This window comes from Martes martes, assembly GCF_963455335.1.
Source record: "Martes martes genome assembly, chromosome: 4".
NCBI classification, from domain to species: Eukaryota; Metazoa; Chordata; class Mammalia; order Carnivora; family Mustelidae; genus Martes; species Martes martes.
This window is the reverse complement of record NC_137891.1, coordinates 90148812-90175966: the sequence shown is the minus strand read 5'-3', so window position 1 is coordinate 90175966 and position 27155 is coordinate 90148812. Positions and strand designations below refer to the sequence as shown.

Below are 27155 nucleotides of genomic sequence, written 5' to 3'. Positions count from 1 at the left end.
GTGTATGGGTTGCTCACCTCTCAGTGCACTCGTCGATGTTGTTCTCACAGTGGACTCCATCAAATCCCAACTGGCACTTGCAAGTGTAACTGTTGACATAGTCAGAACAGGTCCCTCCATTCTTACAGGGTTCACTCAGACACTCATTCATGTCTGTCTGACACTTATCCCCAATAAAGCCAGGATTGCACAGGCAGGAGAAAGTATTCATTCCATCTACACAGGAACCTCCATTCTGGCAAGGATCTAAGTCATTACACACAAGAATTAGAGCTCTGAACATAGCATCGATTTAATCTTAGACCTATAAAGGTGAGTGACCTGAACTAAGTCACACTAAGAACAGTAACAATTTCGACTTTTCTCTACTTGTACTTTTCTTTACAGGTATTTTGCCTTGACTCCTCCATTTACGAAAATGAATGCAGTAACACTTGCCTGAGATTCTTAGCCTATTTGATAACTGGAATGAACTATGCACACACACCACTAGCAGTTTTGCAAAATTAAGAGTCCTAAAATTTACAATGGTCGCCCACATTTGCTAATCAAGTATGTGTTCCCAATATACAGAATCTCAAAAATACCAGTAAAGATTTTCAAAAGGTGTATGTGGTAATGGGAGTGGGTGATGTAGGATAGCATATATACTAAGCGGCCTCCTGTGCTGATCTGTATTTCCTATCTTTGTCCTCTCTTCATCTTTCATTTCCTTTCCTTTCCTCTTCTCTTTCTTGTTTTTGTTTTCTAGATTTAGGCAGAATCAGGAAACATTAAAAAAAAATTCTGTAACGCATAGAGCAACCTTAGAACACTTTAGGCTCACAGCAATTACTCAACAAATTTTGAGCTTCTATCATGGCACAGTCTTCCGAAATATAGATGACATATAAATCAGAACAAGAAAAATAAGAGTTAGCCCCTGCTCTTAAGGAGCTTAAAATATATTGCAAAGACTGGTCCTCTACATAAAAAGAGAACTAAACAGCAGGTGGGTAATGTAGCCCTGATTTGATAAGAGGCTTATTTAAAACTTATTCATCTATTAGGTTAATTCCACTTTAAGGCTCATCTGCAATCTTTATTGGAAAAATTGTAAAAATCATTATTATTCCTTCTTATCCACAGTGCATAACACAATGTAATTTCCAGAGTGTCTTTCAGGAAACTCACCATAACTTACTGAATTATTTTAAATTAATTATAAAAATTTTAAATACTGAAAATTTTGACTGATAAAATAATTAACGTGGAAAAGAAATCCAAATAATTTGATCCCACTCCTTTAAATTTCTCCATCAACTGCTGTGAAATATTTTTCTTCACTACTTACTACACAATGTTGAATTTGTCTGCATTTCTTTCCTTGCCAATAGACTATGAGTTTCATGAATGTAAACACTGAGTTTTATCTACCTTGGCATTGCCAGGACCTAGTTTGGTGCCACGCATATGGTGATCTGAAATTATGTATGCTGTGAATTAGGTGCCATTACTCTTAACACATTGTGATAACCTTGTTTGAAATTTAATGATTTAATCACCACACCAGTAACTGAGTACTGATAAGCAGTGAGTACTGATAAGTAACTGAGTATATCACATGAATGTGATGACACTGTCAAAAGCCGGAGAAAGAACCAGAAAGACAAGACATAGGTGGAACAATCCCAAGAGTTTGCAATAGGATAAGAATAGCTAATGTTCATGACAGTCAAAATGAAAAGACCTCCTAACTAAGCACTAAATAGGATCCTCAGAGAATACTATCTCAGTAGTGAGCCATTTTAGTCCTAGACTAAAGGCTGTCTGGACCGAACAAATCCTGAAGAAAAGACCCAAAGGATCAAACTGTTTCCAAACGATCCTTAAAACAAAGCTTGAAAATACTCTGAAGATCTTTGTAAAAGTCTAGCATCCAATAAAAAATTACCTGGTAGGCAAAGAAGCAAGAAATATAACTCATGATGAAGGTAAAAGTCAAGAATAGATACAGACCCAGAGGGGCACCTGGGTGGATTGGTGGGTTAGAGCCTCTGCCTTTGGCTCAGGTCATGATCTCAGGGTCCTGGGATCGAGCCCCACGTCAGGCTCTCTGCTCAATGGGAAGCCTGCTTCCCTTCCTCTCTCTGCCTGCCTCTCTGCCTACTTGTGGACTCTGTCAAATGAGTAAATAAAATCTTAAAAAAAAAAAAAAGAAAGAAAGAAACAGATCCAGGAATTTCCCATATGGTAGATTCAATGTGAGGACCATAAAACAACTATGATAAAGACACTCTGTATGTTTAAGAAGAGGAAGAAAGCATGAACATGACAAGGAGAGAGATAAAGGTATAAGGAAAGACTCAAATCAAACTTCTAGAGATAGAAATACAATGAAGAAAAAAATAATATTGAATGAGATTAGGAGCAAACAAAACACTATAGAGGAAATGACTAGTGAACTTGAAGATATATCAAAATATCTTCAAATAATAAAATTATCTAAAAGGAAACACTGAGGGGAAAAACTCTAAAAAAATAAATAAAATATAGTATTGTTGGACAGAGAGACAACTTCAAGCAGCCTAAAAGATGCATGATGAAATTTGTAAAGGGGAGCAAAAAAGTTTTGAAAAAAACAGTGCTTGAATATTTTCCAAATCTGGACCCATATATCCAAAAATGTCAAAGACACCCCCCTCCAAAAGGAACATGAAGAACAATAAGGGGCATTATAGTCAAACTGCTAAAAATCAGTAGAAAGAAAATACCTTAAAAACAGCCAAAGGAGAGAAAATAACATATAAAGAAACAAAGATAAGAATTATTGCAGATTGCTCCTCAGAAAAAATGCAAGGTAGAAAAGAATGGAAGGGTGACTTGACAGTGCCGGAGGGAAAAGTCAACTTAGAATTCTACTCCCTATGAAAATATCTTTGAAAACTGAGCCAAAATAAAAACCTTTTCAGACACAGAAAGGCAGAAAGAATCAATCACTAGGAGATAGCACTACAAGAATTATTAGATTAATTTCTTCAGGCTGAAGGAAAGTGATAACTTGACAGAAATGCAGATCTATGCAAAAGAATGGAAAACACCAGAAACTATAAATATGTTACGTGTAAAGATTGTTAACTTATTTTTACATCTCTTGAAAAATTAATTGACCATTTGATGCAAAAATAATATTTTGAGGGCTTATGATACATTTATGACAACAATGGAACAGAGGGCAGGAGTGAAAGTATAAGCATACTGTTGTAAGGTTTTTATGTACAATATAAAGTAGTAGAGTTGAAGGTAATCAGTTAAAGTTGCATACTGCAAACCCAAAACCACTGCCAACACCACCAAAAAAAAAAAAAAAAAAAAAAAAAAAAAAAAAAAAAAAAAGATACAGTTAATGTGCCAGTGAGGAAATAAAATGTAATCCAAAAAGTGTTCAATTATTTCAAACAAAGGCAAAAAAAGAGAGGGAAATGGAAAAAGAAGGAAAAAGATAAAGTAAAATGCAAGATGGCAAATATTGAACTCAGTTTAAATGGCATGAACACCTCAATTAGAAGTTAGACACTGTCATATCAGAGAGAAAAAGCAAGACTCAGTATATGGTCTCTATAAAAAACATACTTTAAAGACACAGATAGGCCAAAAGGAAAAGGATGGAAAGAATACCTAACAATAATCAAAAGAAAGGGAGGGTAGTTACATTAATATCAAACAAAGGAGACTTCAAAACAAGGAATATTACAAGGGTTAAACAAGGTTATTTCATAACAAAGGACTCAATTCTTCAAGAGAACGTAACAATCTTAGATATTTATGTACTTAAAACCAGAGCTTCAAAATACATTAGGCAAAAACTGACAGAATTACCAGGAGAAATAGACAAATACGCAATAATAGTGAGAGATGTCAATATTACTAATTTATAGGGGTGCCTGGGTGGCTCAGTTGGTTAAAGTCTCTGCCTTCGGCTTAGGTCATGTTCCCAGGGTCCTGGGATTGAGCCCCAAGTCGGGCTCTCTGCTCAGCAGGGAGCCTGCTTCCTTCCTCCTCTCTCTCTCTGCCTGCCTCTCTGCCTACTTGTGATCTCTATCTGTCAAATAAATAAATAAAATCTTTTAAAAAAAATCACTAATTTATAGAATAAGCAGAAAGAAAATCAGGGAAGACCTAAAAATACTTTCAACCAATTTGAATTAGTAACAGCTATAGAACACACCAAAAAACAGCAAAACAGACATTCATTTCAAGTGTACACAGAACACTTACCAAAACAGACCACAGACTAGGCCATAAAATACGATTTAATACATTTAAAATAATCCAAATAATGCAAAGTATATTCTCTGATCACATGGAATTAAACTAGATATCATAACAAAACTACCTGGAAGGAATCAGCAACAAAAGATACTTGGAATTAGCAACAACATAGATGGAGCTAGAGAATGTAATTCTAAGCAAAGTAAGTTGGAGACAAATACCATATGGATATGATTTCACTGATATGTGTAATTTAAGAAAACAAACGAATGAGCAAAGGGAAAAGAGAAAGAGAAAAGGAGAGAGAGAGAAAGAAAGCAAGAAACAGACTCTTTACTTTAGAGTTACCAGAGGGGAGGTAAGTGGGCAGATGGGTGAAACAGGAGATGGGGATTAAAGAGTATACTTACTATGATGAGCTCTAAGTAATGTGTAGAATTGTTGAATCACTATACTGTATAACTAAAACTAATAGAACAATGTATTTTAATTATAATGGAATTAAGATTAAAAACTTGACAGAAATGATTTGGAATTAAAGAACACACTTCCAAATAATTTATGAGTCAAAGAACGAATCAAACTGGAAATTAGAAAGTATTCTGAAAAAAAAAATGATATATCAAAATTTGTGAAATACAGTTAAATCAGTGTTTTGGGAAAAAAAATATGGCACTAAATGTTTATTATGTTAGAAAAGAAGGAAGAAATAAAATTAACGGTCTATGCTTTCATCTTAAACAAGAAAAAGAAGGGCAAGCTAGATCCAAAATAGGAAGAATAAAGGCCAGAAATCAATGAATTAGAAAACAGTAAACCAACTGAGAAAAATATGAAACTAAAAATGGGTTCACTAAAAAGATTACTAAAATCAATAACTTTCTACCAAGAGCAATCACAAAGAAAAGAGACGTAAATTACCAGTATCTGAAATCAGTGAGAGGAAATCACCAGAGATCTTCCGGTAAAAGTACAATATAGGAATATTATGAATGCCAATAATTCTGACAATTTAGAGAAAGTAAAACTCATTCCCTGAAAGTTACAAATTACCAAAGCTCAATAAAAAAAATAGGTATCCTGAATAAATATATGTATTAAAGATATTAAATTTATAGTTAAAACCTAAGAAAGCAAGTTCCAGACCTAGATATTTAGTAGATGTAATACCAACTGTACACAAACTCTTTCAGTAAATAGAGAGGAACCAATTCCCAATTGGTTCTGAGGCCAGCATTGCCCCCTTACCAAAACCATACAAACATAGCAAAACAAAGATGGAGAGGAGAAGGGAGTTGAGAGAAATTGGAAGGGGAGGTGAACCATGAGAGACTATGGACTCTGAAAAACAACCTGAGGGTTTTGAAGGGGCGGGGTGGGAGGGTGGGGGAACCAGGTGGTGGGTATTAGGGAGGGCACAGATTGCATGGAGCACTGGGTGTGGTGAAAAAACATGAATACTGTTACGCTGAAAATAAATAAAAAATTTAATTAAAAAAAAACAAAACAAAAAAAAAACAAAGTTGGGGAACAATATCCTTCATGAACATAGAAACAAAAATTCGTAACAAAACTTTGAAATCATATCCAATAAATATGAGAGAGATAATACATAAAGACCAAGTAGAATTTATCCCAGGAATTTAAGGTTAGATTAACATCTGAAAATCAATGAACACAATTCACCTACATAAAAAAAAAATATATTACTCCCTCAACAGATAAAGAAAAGTCATTTGAAAAAAATCAACATTCATCAACATTCATTCACTGTAAAAAGAAAAAAAACCTATCAGCAAACCAGGAGTATATGGCAAATTTCTCAATTTGATAGAAGACCAAAAACAAAAACAAAACAACCCCCAAAACCCCCAAACCTACAAGTAACATCATACTTAGCGGCAAAAGACTATATACATGCTTCTCCCTGCCCCAGAATCAAGAACAAAGAAGGATTTGCTTCTCTTACCATTTCTATTCTGCATTTACTAAAAGTCCTAGCCAGTATAATAATGCAAGAAAAACAAAATGTATACAGATTGAAAAAGAAATAAAAATGTCTTTGGCTATACTTATTTAGAGAGAACATGATTATCTGTAAAAGAAAAAAAAAATCCTGAAAAACAGACCTCAGTGATCTTAGGTTAGGCAAAGGTTTGTTAAACAACATACTGGAAAGATGAACTCTGAATGATTATATTGAATTTCATCAAAATTAAACTCTTCCCCTTCAAAAGACAGTCAAAACAGAGGTTATAATTGGGAGAAGATAATTTTAAGGCAAATACCTGACAAAGAAATTGTATCTAGAATATAAAGAACTCAACTCAATAATAAGACAAACAATCCAATTGTTCAAGTGAACAAAAGTTTGGAATAGATAGTATAGCAAGTAATATAGGCGGCTGACGAATAAGCACATGAAAAGATATTCATAATATTAATAAGTAGGGAAATTCAAGTTAAAACCATTGTGAGATACCATATACAGCCACTAGAAAGGCTAAAATTAAGGGCAATCACATCCAAATGTTCTTGAGGATGTGGTTTACCTGGAACTCTCAAACAGTGCTTTTGGGAATGAAAATGGTAAAACTATCTTGGAATACATTTTGGCTATTTTGTGAAACATACCTACCACATAATTCATCTATTCCACTTCTAGATATTTACTCAAGAGAAATAAAATCACATGTCTACATAGACTCACTCACAGCAGCTTTATATATAATATTCCCAAACTTTAAAAAAGCTAAATGTGAATTATAGTACATATACAGTATATCCAAATAATGGAATACTACTTAGCAATAAAATAGAATGAATTATTAATACATGTAACATAGATGAGTCTCAAATAATACGCTGAATGACAGAAGTCATATTTCCTCTCCTAAAAAAAGTTTGCATGAGATGATTCGATTTACATAAAATTATAAAAAATGCAGGTAAATCTGTAGTGACAGAGGTAGATCCCTGGTTGCCTGGGACAGGGAAGGGGAAAGGAAGAGAAATTAAAAAAGAAAATATTTTTAGGGGGATGGATATGTTCATTATCTTTAGAGATGATTTCAGTCGTCAAATGTCAAAACTCACTGATTATACATTTAAAACATAGGTAGTACACTTTATATTAATTATACCTCAATAGATCTGCTAAAAAAAAAAACCTATCACAGCATTGTCCCCACTTTATCAGTATATAAAAATCAGCAAGGGAATGCTTAAAGAGATTTACTGCCTCAACTCCTAAAGTCATGAGCTTTGAAACAAGATTTGAAAAATCCTAATATTAAAGACACATGATAAACTGTTAGGATGGCCAGTCTCAGCACTGAGAGGCAACTGTCTTAATTGGGCTCTGCTCTGCTCCCTGTATGCCTCAAGGGGTATATGAGCTAGCTGGCATACTCACTGGCAAGACAGTCATCGATGTCCTCCTCACAGTCCATACCACTGAAGCCTGGAGGACACTCGCACATGTAGCTGCCCTGGGTGTTATGGCAGAGACCGTGGTTCATGCAGGGCTTGGAGACACACTCATCAATGTCAATTGTACACCGCTGACCTAGAAATACAGGTGCAATGAATGGTCCTGTCTTTGGAAGGCAAGGCCCCTGAAATGTATGGGGCATCCGAGCTTCAGCTGTGGAAGATAGGGATATTCTGGTTGGTCTCCTGATTCGGGAAGTTGTGTAAGGGTTTGTACCCTTATTTTTATAAGGGCACAAATATTTCTATAATTGTTATAAATTATTTGGGGCAAGTTTTTTCCAGGTGGTAAAACTGCCTTAGAACATCTTGGTTTCAGACTCAGGCCGGAGTCTTCCAGCCACCAGGGGGCCCCAAAGACATGAAAATGAAAAAGGCTTTCTAAGTCATGTCTGTTAGCACTCCTAGACAAAGGCAGGGGTTCTGGATGATGGTCAGGGCTCAGAAGACCTGGGCCTTCAATGTTAATCTGAAGATCTAACCACTTTGTTTAAAACTCCTGCCTTCTCTAACTCCTGTATTGTTACCTTGCCAGCCAGGGGCACACAGGCAGGTGTAACTTTCAAAATTTGGTGCCTCTTTGCAAACAGCAGCATTTTCACATGGGTTTGGGGAACAGGGAGCCAACACCGTCTGACAATTCTTGCCTGTAAAGCAAATGACAGAATTTAGAGAAATAGCCAAGGAAACTGAAATATTGCAAATTCTATACCAAAGGATGCTCCCTGAATCCAAGTCTAAGGTCTAAGCAGTTAAGAACTTTGGAATCTGAGACCCCTAGGTCCTTTGAGTCTTAGCCTAGCTTGATTACTAACTGTGTGACCTCAGGCAAGTTATTTATCTGCTCTGAGCCTTCCACATGAGCAAAATAAGAACCAGGATGGTACATAACTTATAGATGCTTTTGGAGGACTAACTGAAAAAAATGCTTACCAAGTCTTTATTAGCATAGAGGCTGGCACATAGAGTGAGCACTCAACAACTGTTGGGCTCCTCCTGTCTTTACTATCATGGGTAGTTATTACCGTGGATTGGGACACCTGCATCAGTCAAATGCAATAGTTTCTGCATCTCCATTGCTAACAATCAGCCACTCAGAAGCTCAGCTACACAGATCCTCTTTCATGTGAGCCAGGAAGAAGCAACAACGCAGCCTCCCTCTCCTCACAACCTCTGCTAGCCTGTTCCAGAAGGCAACAGAGTTGATCAGAAGGCCATGGGAAGCAGGAAAGAGCGAGGTAATTCTGACTGCCTGGTAACATGTCTCCTTATGCCAACATCAACAACATGACATTGATATTTGCATACCAATATTTCTTCCCTTAGCATTCTGGATATAAGCTTCCAGCATGGGAGGTGGTGGGGGGAGAATGGTTTTATTAAAAGGAAAAGAGGTTTTTTTTTTTAAGTCAAGTTACAACTAACTCAACTTAAAATTCCATTCTAAAATTTCATATTCAGAAAGAAAAAAAATTACCATTAATTTTTACCAACACATCCAATCAGTTTTTAAGGTATCTGGTCAGCATAGTGGCTTGCAAGAGAAGGCAATATTGTTTAGTTCCCTTCATGCTGGCAAAGCCCAATGACAGAACCCTTATCTACACTCAGCACTGAAATTTTAATCTACATAGGCTTTCAGTCTAACATCATTTCCCAAATTTCCTAAATTCTTTATTGGGATCCTAATGTGAAGAAAAACCAATAGCCAGCACAGAGTCAAATATTCTTACAGTATCTGAATAGCAAAAAGACAAAATAAATATTTTCACACCTATATCACACTCAGGTAAGCCTATGATATAACTGAGCATGTGACACTTGCTTATATCTCCCTGCAGCCATCAGGTCTCAGTCTTTCTGGCTGGGAGATACTCTTCTTACTATCAACAAATGTGATTAGTGCTATCATTATGAAATGTATTTTTTAGACATCCTTTGTCTAGGGATAGCTAGGGATATCCAATAACTTCCATTTTATCAAAGAGCATGGTAAATGCAGTTTGCCTCCATGAACATTTCTTCCAAAGAGGGGCTAAGTAACAATGTAGCATCAAGTCTTTCGGGTAACAGAGTTACGGTTTTGGCCACTCTGCCATTCTAAATAGCTAGAGTCACTAGTAACAGCTACTACAAACAGCCCACCAGGGGAGTAAGAACTCAGCCATGCTCCTGCCTACATGCTGCATACTGGAGAAACATGCAAAGCCATCATCCATATTTCTGTTTTGTTTTCCACAGATCAAGAAAATGGATGATGAAGAAGTAAACAAGCCACACAAATACAACCACACAAAACAACCACAAGACAGCAGTAACGAGGAAGGAAAATACAAAGAAGAAATAAATGTCCAAGCACACTCCTAAAATACCACCTGAAGCAAAGAATACTTGATACGAAATGAAGTAACACCCATGTCTTCTATGTGTGGAATCGCCATCCAAGCGGCAATACCTCTCTGAGTGAGACGTAGTGGTACTGAATGTAAGGAGAAGAAGGGCTGTTAAGAGCACGAACTTTGGATTGAGACAGACTGAGGGGCAAATCTACCACTTACCAATGTGACTTTCAGCAGGTAACTTCTCTTTGCCTCAGCATAAAATGGTCATAGGAACTTCTACTTTGCAGAATTATTGTGAGTACTAGATTAAGGAATCCAAAGTATACAAAGTGTCTGGCATACAGTAAATTATCAGTAAGTGGTGGTTGTTGTATTATTGAACTAAGACTAAGAACACAGGCCATGACAACACTGGGTCCCTTCAGATAATGAATGAAACCAGCAGCCATACATAATTTTAAAGAACATTTTAAACCCCAAAGTACAAAGAAGGCAAATGAGTTCCCTTACCAGTTGCATCTAGGGAGGCCACAGGGTTTTGTCAGGGCTCAAGATCTAGTCAGTGAGGGCAGGATGGTTGACCAGGGACTGATTCCTCAGAGTAGAACCACGGCCCCACAGACCCTGTCTCTGAGACTCAGGGGTTTAGAACGACAAGGCAACACGCGTTCCCTCTGGTCCTTTCACCTGCAGAACTCACCTGTGTATGGCAGCACACAGTGGCAAGTATAGCCACTTATGTCATCAAAGCAGGTTCCTTGGTTCAGACATGGATTTGAAGCACATTCATCAATATTCACTTGACAGTTATAGCCTGTAGACAGAAAAAGGGAAAACCCCCAAATAGTGAGAACTTTGTTAGCTCCTCATTATCTAAATTACTAAGCAAACCTCTTCATGGTAAATATATTTTTTAGATTTTATTTATTTACTTGAGAGAGAGAGTGCACACACAAGTTGGGGGGAGGGACAGAGGGAGAAGCAGGCTCTCCCTTGAGCAGGCAGCTGGTTTTGGGGCTTGATTCTAAGACCCCAGGATCGTGACCTGAGCCAAAGGCAGACAGTTAACTTACTGAGCCACCCATGTGCCCCTCATGGGAAATATTAACTGCTTTAGAAACTCAATTTCTTTTTTTTTTTTTTTAAGATTTTATTTATTTGCCAGAGAGAGAGAGAGAGAGAGAGTACACACAAGCAGGCAGAGAGGCAGGCAGAGGCAGCGAGAGAAGCAGGCTCCCTGCCGAGCAAGGAACCCGATGCGGGACTCGATCCCAGGACCCCGGGATCATGACCCGAGCCGAAGGCAGCGGCTTAACCAACTGAGCCACCCAGGCGTCCCAGAAACTCAATTTCTTTAGGCCACTGGAACACTGGTTCATTCATTTCAGTGGCAAGTCCATGACATACAGTCAGTCAGTAAAACAGTCAGAAAGTTGAATAGAAAAAGTATATTCTAATAGTCTGAAGGTTGAATGCACCTTCAAATATAAGTAATTCCTCAATAATGGACCAAGAAGCTCATTTATGTTAAAACTCTGCTGCTGTATGTAAAAATTAGCTCTCTCTATACAAAGCAGCTGGTCAGGGCCTAAAAGGGGTATAATTAATCAAGGGATAATATTTTTTTAAAGATTTATTCATTTATTTGGGAGAGAGATGGGGAGAGAGCATGAGCAGGGGGAAGGGCAGAGGGAAAGAATCTCAAACAGACTTCCTGCTGAGTGTGGAGCCCCATGCAGGGCTCAACCCCAGGACTGTGAGATCATGACCTGAGGTAAAATCAAGAGTCGGGTGCTCAACCGGCTGAGCCACCCAAGTGCCTCAAGGGCTAATTTTTTTTCAGACATTAATCAAAGTCTCTGGTTTATGCCCACTTTTTCATATGCATAGTCTTTACTATTAATGTAGCAGTACTTCCTAAAGCCATAAAACTGTTTTCCCCTGATTCAAGACATGCAATCTATTCCCACTATGAAAAAGAGGAAGTATCAATGGGATTAGGACAGTACCCAAGAGCCTCAAGATAGAGGAACTATAAGCACTGTAAATAAAAAAAAATGGTGGTCTGGCAGTACACAGGTCTGGGTTCAAACTGTACTCTGCTACTCACCAGTCACACAACTTTGGATTTTACATTTTGATTTTTACTTTGTTCATTGATCAGCAAGTCTCAATGAGACAAAGAAATAAAAGCACTTCTAAATTTCTCTGCAAATGTAATATGTCAGAAAATTAATGACTAAAATACAGTCTCAGAAAATTTTCAAATACATAAATAAATAAATAAACTAACCCTTAAACATACTGATATGTCGTGGTAGCCTGGCACAATTTTTGAGTGGGGAAATTAAAGGCCAAGTGGATAGAGGAGTGCAAAATAAATGATACATCCACAGATTTCACTCTCATGAGTTTCTAAGAGAAAGTTGATGGTGGAAATACAATGGCAATTCAAAAAATGATTTTATACAACAGCCACTATAATACATTTTTCCAGAAGGCCACAGGTAGACTATATGTTTAGGTTATCTCAATGTGTAAGATAATTTGTTGGAAGGTGTCTGGAACACACGGATTCTTCCACGGCATGACTATTCTCATAATTATAGTAAGACAATATTCTCATTCTACTCTCTACAAATCTCTTTTGAATTACCATAGAATCAAACCAGCACCAGGGAGCTTACAATTAGAACACCTGTCCAGAGCTGTATAAGTGGAATCCTAGCTGCTCACCTTAAATAGTTCTGTAGCTCACCTCTCTCCTAATAGAATTGGTATCTCTTTACGTTTTTATTTCCCAAGTGTAAAAACATTAAGTTCTTATAAATATTAAGTTCTCAAATTATGTTTGTTATAAGAGTGAATAGGAACAAAGAAAGGGAAAGGAGGAAGTCCAATAATATGCAATAAGAAAAATGCATAAAGGGAGATAGAAATATGTACTTGTTTTCACCTTTAAAGCCCTTCTTGCAAGTACACCTGTATCCATTCACCAGATTGTCACAAGTTCCTCCATTCTGACATGGGTTAGAAAGACATTCATTTTTGTCCACTTCGCAGTTGATGCCAACCCAGCCTGCATCACAGAGGCACTTGTACCTGAAAGGAAATATAGCTTTCTTTACTATGGGAGGAGAAATGTAAACTTGAGTCTTAGGTGAAATATAAGACTTGGTGAAGAAATGAGGGACAGAGGAGCTCATCGGTAAGCTAATCTCATTTTCACTCTTCTAGGAATCTATACTTGGATAGTTGTGGACACGATGTGAATTGTGTGGCCCCATCTGGAGTATTCAGTAACCAGATTCTTCCAGTGCTTCCCAGCTCACCAAGATGCTAGAGAACTTAATTAATTACAGTGAGCTTTCATATGTAAACAGCGGTCAGTAAACACATTGGACCAATTTGAAAGGCACATTAATGCAGATAAATCTGAACTTTTTTTTTTTTTTTAAAGATCTTATTTATTTATTTGATAGACAGAGATCACAAGTAGGCAGAGAGGCAGGGAGAGAGAGAGGAGGAAGCAGGCTCCCTGCCAAGCAGACAGCCCGATGCGGGGCTCGATCCCAGGACCCTGGGATCATGACCCGAGCCGAAGGCAGAGGCTTTAACCCACTGAGCCACCCAGGCGCCCTGAACTTTTATTATACATAAAACTAAAGTAAAGCAAACCTTAGAATCATTTGTTTCTGATGCAAAACAGACACCCAAGAAGTATGTTCGTATCAGAGACTCTAAGTCACTCTGAGGAGTTCCTGGGATGTCTCACTTTTGAGACATGCTTTGTTCTCTCCTGAAACCCTGCCCCAGAAAGCATGCAGGGTAAGCTGAGCAGGAAAAGGAACAAAAATGAAGGTCTCTGAAATACATGTATACTGTTCACAAGTTGAACATCATTAACACTTAGATTATAGCATCAGGAAATAAAAGCTCTCTTGTGTGGAGATCCTCAGGAAAAGGGTGTATGGGTTGGGATGCTTTGCAGGTTACCATATTCTTAAACAGATATACCAAGGTAATTCATTTGGAAAAATTACTTGGTTTCCCTTCATCCCAAAACACACTCTTCATTCTTTCACCTGTTTTAAGTATGGCAAATGGCAATGCCTAGAGCCCTATTTTCTGGCAGGCATAGCAAGAGTATAGGACTATCTCGTGTGACCTAACATCACACTCTGAGTTTCTAGAAAAGTACCTATCAACACATCACATAACTCTCGGAGGCTTACAAACCATGAATGTTTTATCAGGGCCATGTCTAATAAAGTTAACTGAGACCAACTCCACTTCAGTGGCATACTGGTACCATAACAGAATAGAACTGAGGTGGGTTTTTTTGTTTTGTTTTTTGTTTTTTTAAGAACTGAGCTTTTTTTAAGCAGCAGGAAAGATCAAGTAGAACCTCCCTTAGAACTCAATCTTGCAGTGACTTCTAAAAGCACAATCGCCAAAGACTCACAAGATAATGCTGGACTTCTCCCGTGAGCTGACTACCTCCCTATTTTCTACCTATTCAGTCATGGAAGGTAGAGCAGAAGTGGTGGTTTGGAAGAGTGAAGGAGCCTACCAAAATCTACAACCCAGTCTCAGCTCAAGCCCCTGAATGACTTCCACAGAGAAAGGCCTGTGTTGAAACCCAACTGGCTTGCTACAAGTCAAGAAGGAACTAATCATACATGGCAGCTACTCACCCACTGAGGCCCCCGGTACAGTTTCCGTGGATGCAGGGACTGCTCAGGCACTCGTTCACCTGTGAGTAGCAGCTGGGGTGATGGGGACCCTCGGGGCACAGACAGCGGAAACCATTCACATCATTGATGCACGTCGCACCCTTGCGACAGGGATTGGAGGCACACTCATCAATGTCAATGTTGCACCTCTGCCCTGTAGAGAAGGGAAAGTTTTTGTCAAATCCAAATCCTTAGGGAAGAGACACAGAACAAGGAGAGATACTGTGTTGACACCTTCCATCTGTACAGGCTGTAAGATGCTTTGGGCACCAAATGCAAGATTTAAATAAGACACCTAAGACCACTTCGCACCATGCAAGAGCAAAAAGCATAGTCAGTCTTCTGATAATACAGCCAAGTTAACAAACAGCTGGAACAGCATTGCAGTGTTCTGATATACATTTCTTCTCTATCTCATCTTAGAAACAGGGGAACTTCAAAAAGAGAACATCAAATGTTACCAAAGTTGGCTGTTCCTCTTGCTGCTGTTCTGAGTACTCTCGAAGAAGCTTTTATCACTGCTTTCGGCTGGTTCACCACAAAATAATTTTTTCAGTTAGTCACCTCTTACATCTCTACCTATGGTATATCTCAATTGCCCAGAATACTTAGTGAATAAACTATGAATTTAATGATTATACTGATTACAAAGAAAGCCATTTTGCTTTCATTCTTAGAGTTGTATTAACCCATTTTCTACCTAAGAAGGGTATTCTAAACATAATTATATTGTCTTCTGATAATTGAGAAAATAATCGAGAGTCTCTTAATCTAGACCAGTAGTACTCAAACTTTAATGTGCAAAAAGAGTCTCTTAAAATACTTGTTTTAAAAGGAGATTCTTAGGTCCTATCACCATAGACTGATTACAATCTGGAGTGGAGTCCAGAAAACCATATTTTAAATAATGCAGATGGTTCAAATATTACATTTTGAAAACCTCTGATATAAACAATTATTAATCATCACATAGTAATGTAAATACTCAGAATATATGAAATTAAGTAAATATATTCTTCCTCTAAAACCTCCATAGGCTGCACTTCAAAAAGATGTCAGCTCTAACCTTGACATTTGTTGCTTTAAGTTGATTAAAGTGTGCCACTTATATAAAAGTTTTGCTTTGTTAAATTTTGAATAACTGAGATTTAAGTATACATTCCAAAATGATATAAAATTTTTAAATAACCCATAATTCTGTAAATGAGTGGCAATAACAAACTACTGTGAAGGAACTTAAAAGTATCAAAGAATACAATTTTCTGATTCAGATAAAAACATGCATTTTTTATTTAAGAAAGAGTAACCCTGCATTTAGAACAGGAAATTCCAAATGAAATAGATCCACACCCCTTTAAAGTATGGGTATTAACATTTTTTCACTCTCTGTTGCTCTCTAAACCATTATTGGTGGTTCTTGTGGTAAAGACCCATAATCTGGTAGTGGTTGCTGTTTTCCTCTTAAGTGTTTTATTAATAACTTATTTTTAAATACTATTTTCTTAGCCTCAACCTCAGAATTTTTTTTAGATGTTTGCCACTGACACCAAGAGAGGAGCCAGAACTCTTCAACTGCTCAGCTATCCTTGGCTTGCTATCCAATGGAGAATGAGGAAAAAGCCTTCCTTTACTGTCCTTTGTAGGAAGCATTTTCTCAGAAGTCTCTCCTCCCAGGTTTTCTTCATTTGTTTTAAAAACTCTTCCCAGATTCAATTTTCAAGTTATCTTTAACCAAGAGGGTTAAATGCCTCCTTGTGCAGTCTACCATGTGGACTGACTGCTGCTTCACTATTAAGGAGTTTCCACCCAGGATCAGAAATGCCCAGCACAAGGCAATGCATCTTACTCGGCTCAGGAACTGCTGAATTTAACCAATGTTTCTCACCTTGTAGGTACTCAACAAAATAGTGTTTAATGAACAAAAGCATGGTATAGTCCACTTGAAAGCCTGGATTTCGATGTCAGAAGTCCCGTATGTGAGTTCTAGTCATTTACTCAGCAGTATCTATTGTTTCCTCTATGCTAGGCACTGTTTTAGACACTGGCTAAAAAGATGATCAGGGAGGTTTCTGCCTTCTAGGAACTCACAGTCCTAGCTGTGTGACTTGAAACCTACAAAATATATTTGTATACATCACATGGACACATCAAGCTCTGTCTCTCAGCTGTCTTGTTAAACAGGAATAGTAAAACTTCTTTACCTTTTGTGTTTTGTCTTGTAAATATTCTGAGATATAACTGATGTATAACACAAGTTTAAGGTATACAGCATACTGATTTGATACACTTATACATTGCAATAGATTATCACTTTAATGTTAGCTAACATCTCTATTATGTCACATAATTATCATTTCTTTTTTTGTGGTGAGAACAATTAAGACTTACTCTCTTAGTAGTAACTCCCAAGTTTATTACACAGTATTGCTGACTATGAGCACTGTGCTGTGATAAATAAGGTCTGGAGACTTATCTACTAGTTTCAAGTCTGTACCCTTAAATACATCTTCCCAATTAGCCTGGCCCCTGCTAGCCACCAACCTATTCTATTTTTGTGCATTTGGCATTTTTGTATTCTGCATACAAGTGATATTGTACAGTATTTGTCTTTCTCTGCCTGACTTATCTCACTTAGCATAAAGCCCTAAAGTTCCATCCATGTTGTCTCAAATAGGAAGATTTTATTCTTTTTCATGGCTGAGTAATACAAATTGATTTCACTATTATTGCAAGATTGCTTGTTCTTAGCAGTGTGCCTGTTTGGGATAACCTAATAATGGTTAACTAAGGGCGAAAGAACCAAAAAGCAACTGCATGTTAAATGTTTATAAATTACAAATTTATATATTTGTATATATAAATTATACACTTTACTACTGATTAGAAAATACTGTGAGACATTTAGAGAGAGCAGAGATTACAAAACTCAAATATATGTTTTCTTATTGTACTTTGGTGATTTTATACGGTTTTATAATGACATTGTAATGAGGATTAGCTACCTTAGTAGTTCTGTTACTCATGATTAGCTTTTCAAATGCTTTTTGAAAACTACTAGGGTTTGGTAGATAGTGAAGTTTTCAAAACTTCACCTGTTTCAGATGATATTGGGTTTCTAAGTATAAATAATGATTTACAGTTTAAAAATAGAATCAGTCTATGGCTAAATCATGTAGCTCTGAAAATTACAGTGGACTTCTAGTATCCTCTATCCAGAAATTATTGGGAATTTTCCAATAATTGTTTCTAAAATTGTGTTTAGCTATTTCTGCCTAATGTGTTTGTTTTTTTTTTTTTAAAGATTTTATTTATTTACTTGACAGAGATCACAAGTAGGCAGAGAGGCAGGCGGTGGTGGAGGGCGGCAAGCAGGCTCCCCACTGAGCAGGGAGCCCAATGCAGGGTTCGATCCCAGGACCCTGAGTTCATGACCTGAGCAGAAGGCAGAGGCTTCAACCCACTGAGCCACACAGGCGCCCCATGTGTGTTTTGTTTTTTTTTAATTGAGCTATAGTTAATATTTAACATACCAGTTATAGTGTGTAACAGAATGATCTGATATTTGTATATACTGCAAAATGATCATCAAAATAACTCTAGTTACCATCCAGCACCATACATTGTTCCAAAAATTTTTTTTCTTGCCTTTGCCTGTTTTTAAATTGGATTATTTACTTCTTTGTTATTGAATTGTATGAGCTCTTTATACATATTAGATATTATTAATCCCTTTTCAGATATATTGTTTGCAAATATTTTCTCCCATTCTGTAGGCTGCCTTTTCAATTGATTGTTCCTTGCTGTGCAGAAGCACCTTAAGTAGTCCCACTTGTTTATTTTAGTTTTTGTTGCCATTGCTTTTGGTTTCTTATTCAACTTACCTGCTTTAATGGACTGTTATAAGAAGTCAGCAAAATAATAGATGTGAAGGCAAAACTAAAAAAGTAGTTTGTAAAACTGAAAAGTAGCTTGTAGAAGTATCATTTGATATTTTACATTTCCCAATCAGTAAGTATAAAGAGGTCTAAGAAGAATACAGAATTTAGTCTTAAAAAGAAAAACTTGGGACGCCTGGGTGGCTCAGTGGGTTAAGCCTCTGCCTTCGGCTCAGGTCATGATCTCAGGGTCCTGGGATCGAGTCCCACATCTGGCTCCTTGCTCAGCAAGGAGCCTGTTTCCTCTCTGCCTGCCTGCCTCTCTGCCTACTTGTGATTGCTCTCTCTCTGTCAAATAAATAAATAAAATCTTTAAAAAAAAAAAAAAAAACTCATTTGTATCTGCCAAAGCTGTCATGAGAATTGTAAAAAAAGAAAGGAAGAAAGAAAGAAGAAAAAGAAAAGTAGTAGTGTTAAAATAAAGGAAAGGATAAAACACCTCACATTTACAGCTCATGTATATATAATACCAGAGTTGTCTGTGGTATTTTCAGCAGCTGATTAAAAAAACAACAAACGAAAAAAAAACACATACATAGAAAATTGTTCCAAGAACAGAGTACCACCCAGTAACCAAAACATTCCAGTTCTTGGTTATGTAATTTCATGCTACACCTTAGGTTTATTTTAGAATATTTTTAGCCTATGTCCTCCCTCCTTGACCTCCTTGGTTTGCTGAATGTTAAAATCAGAGAGAATATGATTTACTGGCATTTCAAGAAAAAAAAAAAAAAAAAAGTCCAGTGTAAGGCTTACACATCTAAAAAGAAGCCAGAACAGGCACCCACTTAGGCTGTCTGGTAAGCTGAGAACAGCCATGGGCTCTAGAGTAGGACCACCTGGACTGGAACACTAGCCACAGTGTACCTGTAATGTTATTTATACTCTCTAAGCTCAGGGTTTCTCATCAATACCATAGAAATGATAATGGCTGTGATAATTAAATGAGATTAGGCACTTATCTCCTAGCTCAAAATAAGCTCTTAATAAATGGTAGCTATTCCCTTGTTACCTATTTAACAAAAATGCACCTATTATCCTATCTAGCAGGAATTTTTGTGTATACAACTGGCTATCACTTAATCTTGGAGTAACAAGTTTTAGGATCCAGCTACTAACAGCAGTGTTGGGCACTACATATGACAGCTTTCATCATGCCTGTCTTCTGAGTGATCTTCCACTGAGCAGAGATCTCAGTGACCCGTGTGGGCCACGAACATTACTCCCTTGCATCCACAATCACACCAAACAGGAGAAAGGATTGTGAAATATACAGGAAAGTAAGTTCCTGGCAAGCGAGAGGAAGGCATTAACTTCACTTGGCCCTGAATGCCTTTGGACATCATGGTTTAAAAAGCTCTGAGGGAAATTTCTCACATTGGTTGCAAATGACCACATGGTATTTATTAAATGGTAACATTATTACCTAAGTTCCTGCTTGCATGTGGCACTGTCTAGAAAGAATAGAATCGGCATTATCACCTCTGATGGTGCCATCAACAAACAGATGAGTCAATAAGGTGCCTTCGATTTCTCAGCCCCCAGCACTTTTTGATCAGGAGGGCAAAAGGTAAAGGCAACCTTATTAACAACAAAACAGACAGATTTATGTTTGTGTGTGTGCACACAAGCATGTGTGTGTAAATGTTCTAACTACTTATAATAATTATAACCAATTTTATTTTAGCCATGTACTTTCTTCCTCCTAGTGAGAAAAGATCTCCCTTGCACTGCCAAGTTAGTTTGGTCCTTCCAAGTTCTGGCCTCATCCAACAATCCCCCACAAGAGGAAGTACTCAGAAAAAACCATTTAGTGTTTTCATAGAATTTTATCTTGGCTATCCTTTTATGAAGGCATTCGCTACTAAGTGTAGCAAATTAAAGGCGGCATTAGACATTATATAACTCAAGCACAGTGACAGAAACTCATAGTCTAACTAGGAATGCTTTTCAGGTAGGTATAACACATGGTCGAAAAATCCTAACTAATGAAAAGCTACGTGTTACAGTTTAGGGAAGGCCTGTAAGTAGAAAACTGGGCCAGAGAAGTACAGAAACAAACTTCTAACATTCCAAGAGATAAAGGAATAGGAAACATTTGAAAAGTGAATTTTCTTTAGATGCCCCTTTCCCAAAGTGATGGGGCTAGGACTCCCTGACAGAGTGTTTATTACCTGTGAACCCTGGTGAGCAGACACAACTGTAACGATTAATGCCATCCATACAGACTCCGTGAACACAAGGGTTACTTGCACAGTCATCAAAATTGATTTCACAATTAACACCTGCAAAGACAAAAGCAAAAAGAAACCAGTATTACTGCAAAAATAGCATATGATACTAGGGGCTGAGAAATATAGAGTATCCAGCCAACCCTGGATAGGGTAAAGCATCAGATCTCCAAAGTGTAGTCTTCCAGACCCCGTCAGGGGATTATGAGGTCAAAATTATTTTATGAATCACACTAAGCCACTATCCGCCTGTTTCAGTGCGTTGGCATCTCCACTCCTGGTGCAAAAGCAATGGGGGTGGAATTGCTGGCATGTTAGCAGGAATCAAGGTAGTGGTGGCAAATTGTACTAGTTAGTGGTGTTCATATTCTTTACCTCTATGCACTTACATTTTAAACCAACAAAAGACAGTCTCATTTAAGAATGACTTTGGTGAAGAAATTAAAATAATTAACTTTATATTTTTATTATATCTTGACCTTTGAATATACATCTTCTGTTCTATGTAATGAAATGGGAAGTAAAGCAATTCTGTGGCATGCCAAATACACAGTTGCTTCCAGGAAAAGCAGTTGTTTGATTGTTGGAGTTCTGAACTGAACACGCTTTCTTCATGGAATCCCATTTTAATTGAAAGAACTGACAGAGGAACCAGGGCTATTCAGACTTACGTATTTAGCAAACATTATGTGAAAGAGGTAAACCTGTCATTTCAAGGGAAAAAACTGGCAGTACCGTGTTCCAAAAATAAAATTTAAGCTTCTGTAAGAAAATTAGAATTTTGGAACTTAAATCCACTGCCAGAAGCTTGCAACTATCACTATTATGGACATAAGTTCAGGATAAATCTTAAAGGGTCTGGTATCTGTCATCTGGGGCTGTGCTGCCTCCCTTCTGACTCATTCCCCAGATGAATGGTAGAGTTTGGCTATATTAAGAAAGGCTTAATTATAGATATGGATAACTAAACAGTATGGATATACCAATCATAATTTTTATCATCATTTTATAAAAATACTCATGATATTTTGGCATTTACTTAACATGAATTTAGTGATACTTTATTTTCCATCCATAGAAAAATGCCTTGGAAGTTTAAAAAATCTAAAAATAAAGCCTGGTATAAAGGATACAAACTAACAAAATTTCCGTGAAAAAAATGTGAAAATTTTGGTTCACTCACACTTTGTATTAATGTTTATTAATGATAATTATATTAAAGAATTACTGAGCCATTATTATGCACAAGTACTTTGCCTCCCACTTTACAGAACTTTTCTTTAGTCTTCTCACTCAACTGGCACATGAAGTTGTGTTACATACCCGTTTTATCATGGACTTGCACAATTACAGCAGCTCAGCCAGGATGTGAACCACACTCTTTGCCACACCATACTGGTCATTCTGTGATTAATGAGGTCAGGCTGCCTCACTGGCCACAAATCAGGCAAGAGTTTCCATATTCCTTGTATACAAGTGCATACTTTCAGGAGAAGTGTCTAGCCACCGGCTAATAACCCCCACTTACCCAAAATTGACCACAGCAGGCCACAGGAGGCTCTACTTTATTCGAACAGGAACAGATAACCCTGCCCAAGATGGGACAATGAGATTTTCTCATTGAAACGTTGGAATAGGAACTGTGGGACCCATGGTTTACAAATTGCTCTGCTTCCTAATTTCTGCAAAGCCTAATCAGTCAGTTCTCACTTGGAATCTGTAAGATACTTCTATGTGCTTTCACTAAATTCTTTGTCTATTTTGTAGTTATTGTTTGCTTGTTTACTAAAGGGTCTTTAAACTAGTCAAGTTGGTTTCTATGACTTAAAACCTAAAGAAACTTACTGAGAACAGTTTCCCATCATAAGACCAAGGGTGAAAGAAGCTTCAGAAGTGATTCTGGGTGGTATATCTCACTTTAAGTACCCAGTAAGTGAGAAACCACAATTATAACCAGCACATTGTAAAGTATCCCTTCTGTCTACACTCATCCAAACCCCAACCTACTAACTCAGGACCATGTATTGAATGGGTCATAGATTCTTCCTCTAGAACTCAAGAGTCTATTCATAATGACTAATTAAATAAACATGTTCATCCAGGACCTTAGTACATTTCAGGGCTCTCTCCACCTATTACAGATCAAGATTTTTTCATGATGCCTGCATCTCTTTGCTTTAATTCTCCCAACAGCCACAGGAAGAGATCTGGCAGTTTTCTGAGAGATTCCAGGCCTTTATTCTACATTGCCTGCACACCACTCATATTTACTTATTGCATTTCTCAGTGACAGCTACTTACACCTTGTCTTCTCTGTCCTCCCCAGGGAATACACCTGATACATCCTGGCATAATGATATAATAATCCCAGAGAAAACAAAGTGCTTGCCAACCCACCACTCACCCAGGTTTCCAGTATATTTGTTATAATGGGGATGATAGCAAAGCCGTTTACAACAGCCCCACCATTCTAAAGGCATCCTTTCAATTGCTTGTAAATCTCTCAAATTTCTTTTCGTACTGCAATTTCTCATGTCTGGGGACCAGCCCGGAAGCAAATTGCTTTTGGAAGGTTTCACAAAGATCCATTCAGCTCTTTTAGTGAGTTATCTAAACGTGGGGAGGGGGAAGGCATTTTCAACTGTGAAGGCATGGGATGTTTTTCGTATGCTTGAGCAACTCAAAAAGGACTTTGTTTTCAAACTTGGCATGTACGAGGTCCTGGATGGAGACCAGGGCCTTTGACAAGTTTGAAGAAATGGATTTGGAAATAACAAAATAAAATGAGGGCAGTTAACCACCTCCCCCACCTTTGCCCCCTACATAGGCCATTTTCCTTAAATCAAGAATGAGTTCTCAATAAATCACTCCCTTGTATTGGCAGGTTCCCTTCTAACAAAGGCACACACTAGTTAATCTTCCACTAATACATTTTCTTTGATCTGAGACATAGTACTTCTCTGTCCATTAACCACAGTTGTGACCATAATTATTCCTTGAATAAGTAAAACAGACTCCAGTGAAACCTGTGAAATGCTGCTGCCTGAGAAAATAATTCAACATTCCCCCAGCAAGGAGCAGCATGCCCTCCTAAGTAACAAGCAGTCACTCAACCAGAGTAGGGAAACCGCAAAAAACTCGGGGAGGGAAATGGCGGCTCTGCATTCTAATTTACAATGGCCAGGAGGTGCTGCAAAGTCTCCCCTTTCCCTGAGAATCCCCCCAAATGGCCAAGGTCCACCTGAGACACATGGTGGAAGAAAAGTGTCACATTAAAGACACCAGACTCTGAAATAGAGAAAAACACAACTGGAAGGACAGGAGTGAGGGAGAAGGGAAAGGGCCAGCTTCATTCATCTGAGTGTGTCGGAGGCTAAAGAAAAAAGGATAATCAAATCAAGCCACAAAGCCAACAGGGTTTCCAATTTTAAATAATAATTTCAATTTTTTTGAAGTGGTGTGTCTCCTTTTAACGAAAAAGACACAGCCCAAATCATCAGTTTTGCAAAGCTACTGCCTCTAATTTCTCCAGTGGCTAGAGGCATCTGCCTCTGAGATGTTCCTGGCTGTAGCTTTGGCTGTGCCTCTCAGAATCAGGATTATTTTTCAGATATCTGAGCATATGCCATGACAGCCTGAGACATATGTGTAAATAATGTGGGGGGAACAGTGAAAGTCCAGAGGAGACACAGGCTGAGCGGCTTACCTGACGTGCCGGGCTGGCAATTGCACTGGTAGCCGTTCACCAGGTCGATGCAGCGACCGTCATTCAGGCAGGGGCTGCTGTAACACTCATCTATCTGGTCACTGCAGATGGCACCCATGTACCCCGGGTTGCAGATGCAGGTGTAGGAATCAATCCCATCCTGACACTGGCCATGGTGGCAAGGGTCAGGGTCACAGTTGTCGATGTTCTCCTCACACAACACACCAGTGAATCCTGGGAAGGAATTTTACCAAGAAGGCTTCAAACCAAGTCAGACACTCCACACTGGAACATAAGTGTGGCCACATCCACTTATCCTACAGACCTCATGTCTCAACAGTTCATACTGTAGACAATGAGCAGCTGAGGCCAACTATTTGCCTGACTTATAAGGCATGCCTGAGTTGTGCTTAAAATAGTTATCAAATAAAATTTGTAGAATTCAAATACCTTTTTTAAATGACCAGCGGTTTCACTTCAGAGATACTTTAACTACATCTTCATTTCATACTGGGCTTCAATGGGGAATAACTTCCAATATTTTTCTATTACGTATTTATCTCTATACTTCTTTCTTCCCAAAACCAACATACAGATACTATATTAACGGTTACATGTACCTTATTTCCCCAATTCTGACCTTAGAGGACAGAGAACTTTTCTTTATCCTTCTCAAACCCTCCCGGAGGACTATGCTTATATATCAAGTTTTTAGTAAGTACCCGTTAAATGAAATGAATGAAAATTTATGAGCATTTAAAAGAACAAGGGACAAATAAAGTCTCCTTCATTCAATCCATTCTTTTAAAGGATTTTAAAGGAAGAGGGGCTCTCTTCCCTTTTAAACAAGAATTCAATGTTTTTAAACTCTCTCCAGTGAAGGTTATTCTCTACAAGGATAATCTGGCCAGAGGAGGACAAAACCTGGAACTTCTCCAACCAAGGACAACAACTCATGAAAAGAGAAAGCAGTTAAGTGGTTCATTTGACAGGACCTAATCCAAGGAGGCCCAATAAATGGTTATGTTCCAGTACTACCAAAACACTAATTCTCTGTTTATTTTTGTGACTTAGTTCCCTTTTCTGTCATCAGAAAGAAATCATGAACACGATGTTTAAAATCTTTCAAGAATCCATCTTCTAAAATAAGAAAAAGGTCTTGAATTATATCCATAACTTCTTTCTCCCTTAAGTGGTCATACAAAAAATAAATTGGGAAATCATCTTTTCTAATAATTTCTAGTCTTTCTCTGGAATAGTGGTCTGTGCAGAAGCAAATGTGGAACAAGGAAAAAAAAATGTGGAACAAGGGACGTTTGCCTTATTCAATTCCACTCCCAAATGAGAAATGTGGCCACAGATCAGAAATGGAGAATATCTGTAAACAGATTCTTTGTCACTGTAGTAGCAGAAGTCAGGAAACAGGACCTAAACTTTCCCAGAGTTCTCTCTTCTGTTCAGATACATACCTGACTCTCAGGGTCTGAGCAGTCTTTTATGCAGAAAACCTCTGCACTTGCACACAATGGTCCTTAGATTTCTGGGCCTTTGTTCAATCACTTGCCCCAAGAAACAGAGAGACAGGCCTCCTGCTGAGAAGCCCTAGTGAGAAATGGCTTTCAGCTGGAATTCTTCCCTTTCCCGAAGGAATAAGTCAAGCCAGCTGGAAATTCACTGCTGCCAAAATCTGTCCCAAAAAGACATGGACACCAAATGAAAATGTCCAAGCCAGGCCACTATTGTGGTGGAGAAGGAGGCAGGTGTTGTAGAAGGAAACAATGAGAGTAGCAAAAAAAAATAATAATCCAAAAATATGCTAGAAGCAGCTCTCTCTAAACACAGAGCAGGCCATTAGTGGACTGGCTTGGTAGGACAGCTATAAGAGGACAGTCTCCTATTCTGCACAAATGGACCTACCAGAGGGATAAAAAGTGAGGACAATCTTACCTGTGGCACACTGGCATTCATAGCCGTTTGGGTGATCAATACACTTTGCTCCATTCAGACATGGAGTACTAGAACAGTCATCAATATCAATCTGGCAAACTGGCCCAGTGAAACCTTAAAAGGACAGAATGATGACATAGTCAAAGGACTATCCTATGTCTGTCTATCGAGGGTCTACCTAGGATATCCTATGAGAAGGATGCCCAAGAAGGGTTGGGTTAAGTTACCCGTAGGGCTTAACCTAACGGTTCAGCAAACATAAAATTATTCTCCCAGTAGGAAACTGGGATAACTGCGTGAAGCTCAGGGCATCAGAGGCCACTAGGTGTGTTTCCACCTCTGTTTCTTCCCAGTACAGATTTCTCTTTTAACTGAAGTGGGGACTAAATTGTTATACAAGGAACCCTCAAACAAGTGAGTACAGCTTCAGAGGAACTGAAACCTCTCAGTAGAAACAACTTGAGAGGCTACTGTTGGTGGCAGAAAATCCAGCACGTCTTCAACAATAGCTCTGG

General features: G+C 38.0%; 1 protein-coding gene across 1 annotated transcript in view; it reads right to left on the bottom strand.

The window, feature by feature from the left end:
* NOTCH2 (notch receptor 2) overlaps positions 1-27155 on the bottom strand; it is a 174234-nt gene that overhangs the window by 28274 nt on the left and 118805 nt on the right. Inside the window, exons 10-18 of the mRNA XM_080800930.1 lie at positions 26641-26754; positions 24694-24927; positions 20931-21041; positions 14783-14975; positions 13042-13187; positions 10786-10899; positions 8271-8390; positions 7667-7819; positions 18-246 (exon numbers count right to left, since the gene is read on the bottom strand). Of these exons, the coding sequence (XP_080657056.1) occupies positions 18-246; positions 7667-7819; positions 8271-8390; positions 10786-10899; positions 13042-13187; positions 14783-14975; positions 20931-21041; positions 24694-24927; positions 26641-26754 (1414 nt within the window). The remainder of the gene's footprint in view (positions 1-17; positions 247-7666; positions 7820-8270; positions 8391-10785; positions 10900-13041; positions 13188-14782; positions 14976-20930; positions 21042-24693; positions 24928-26640; positions 26755-27155) is intronic.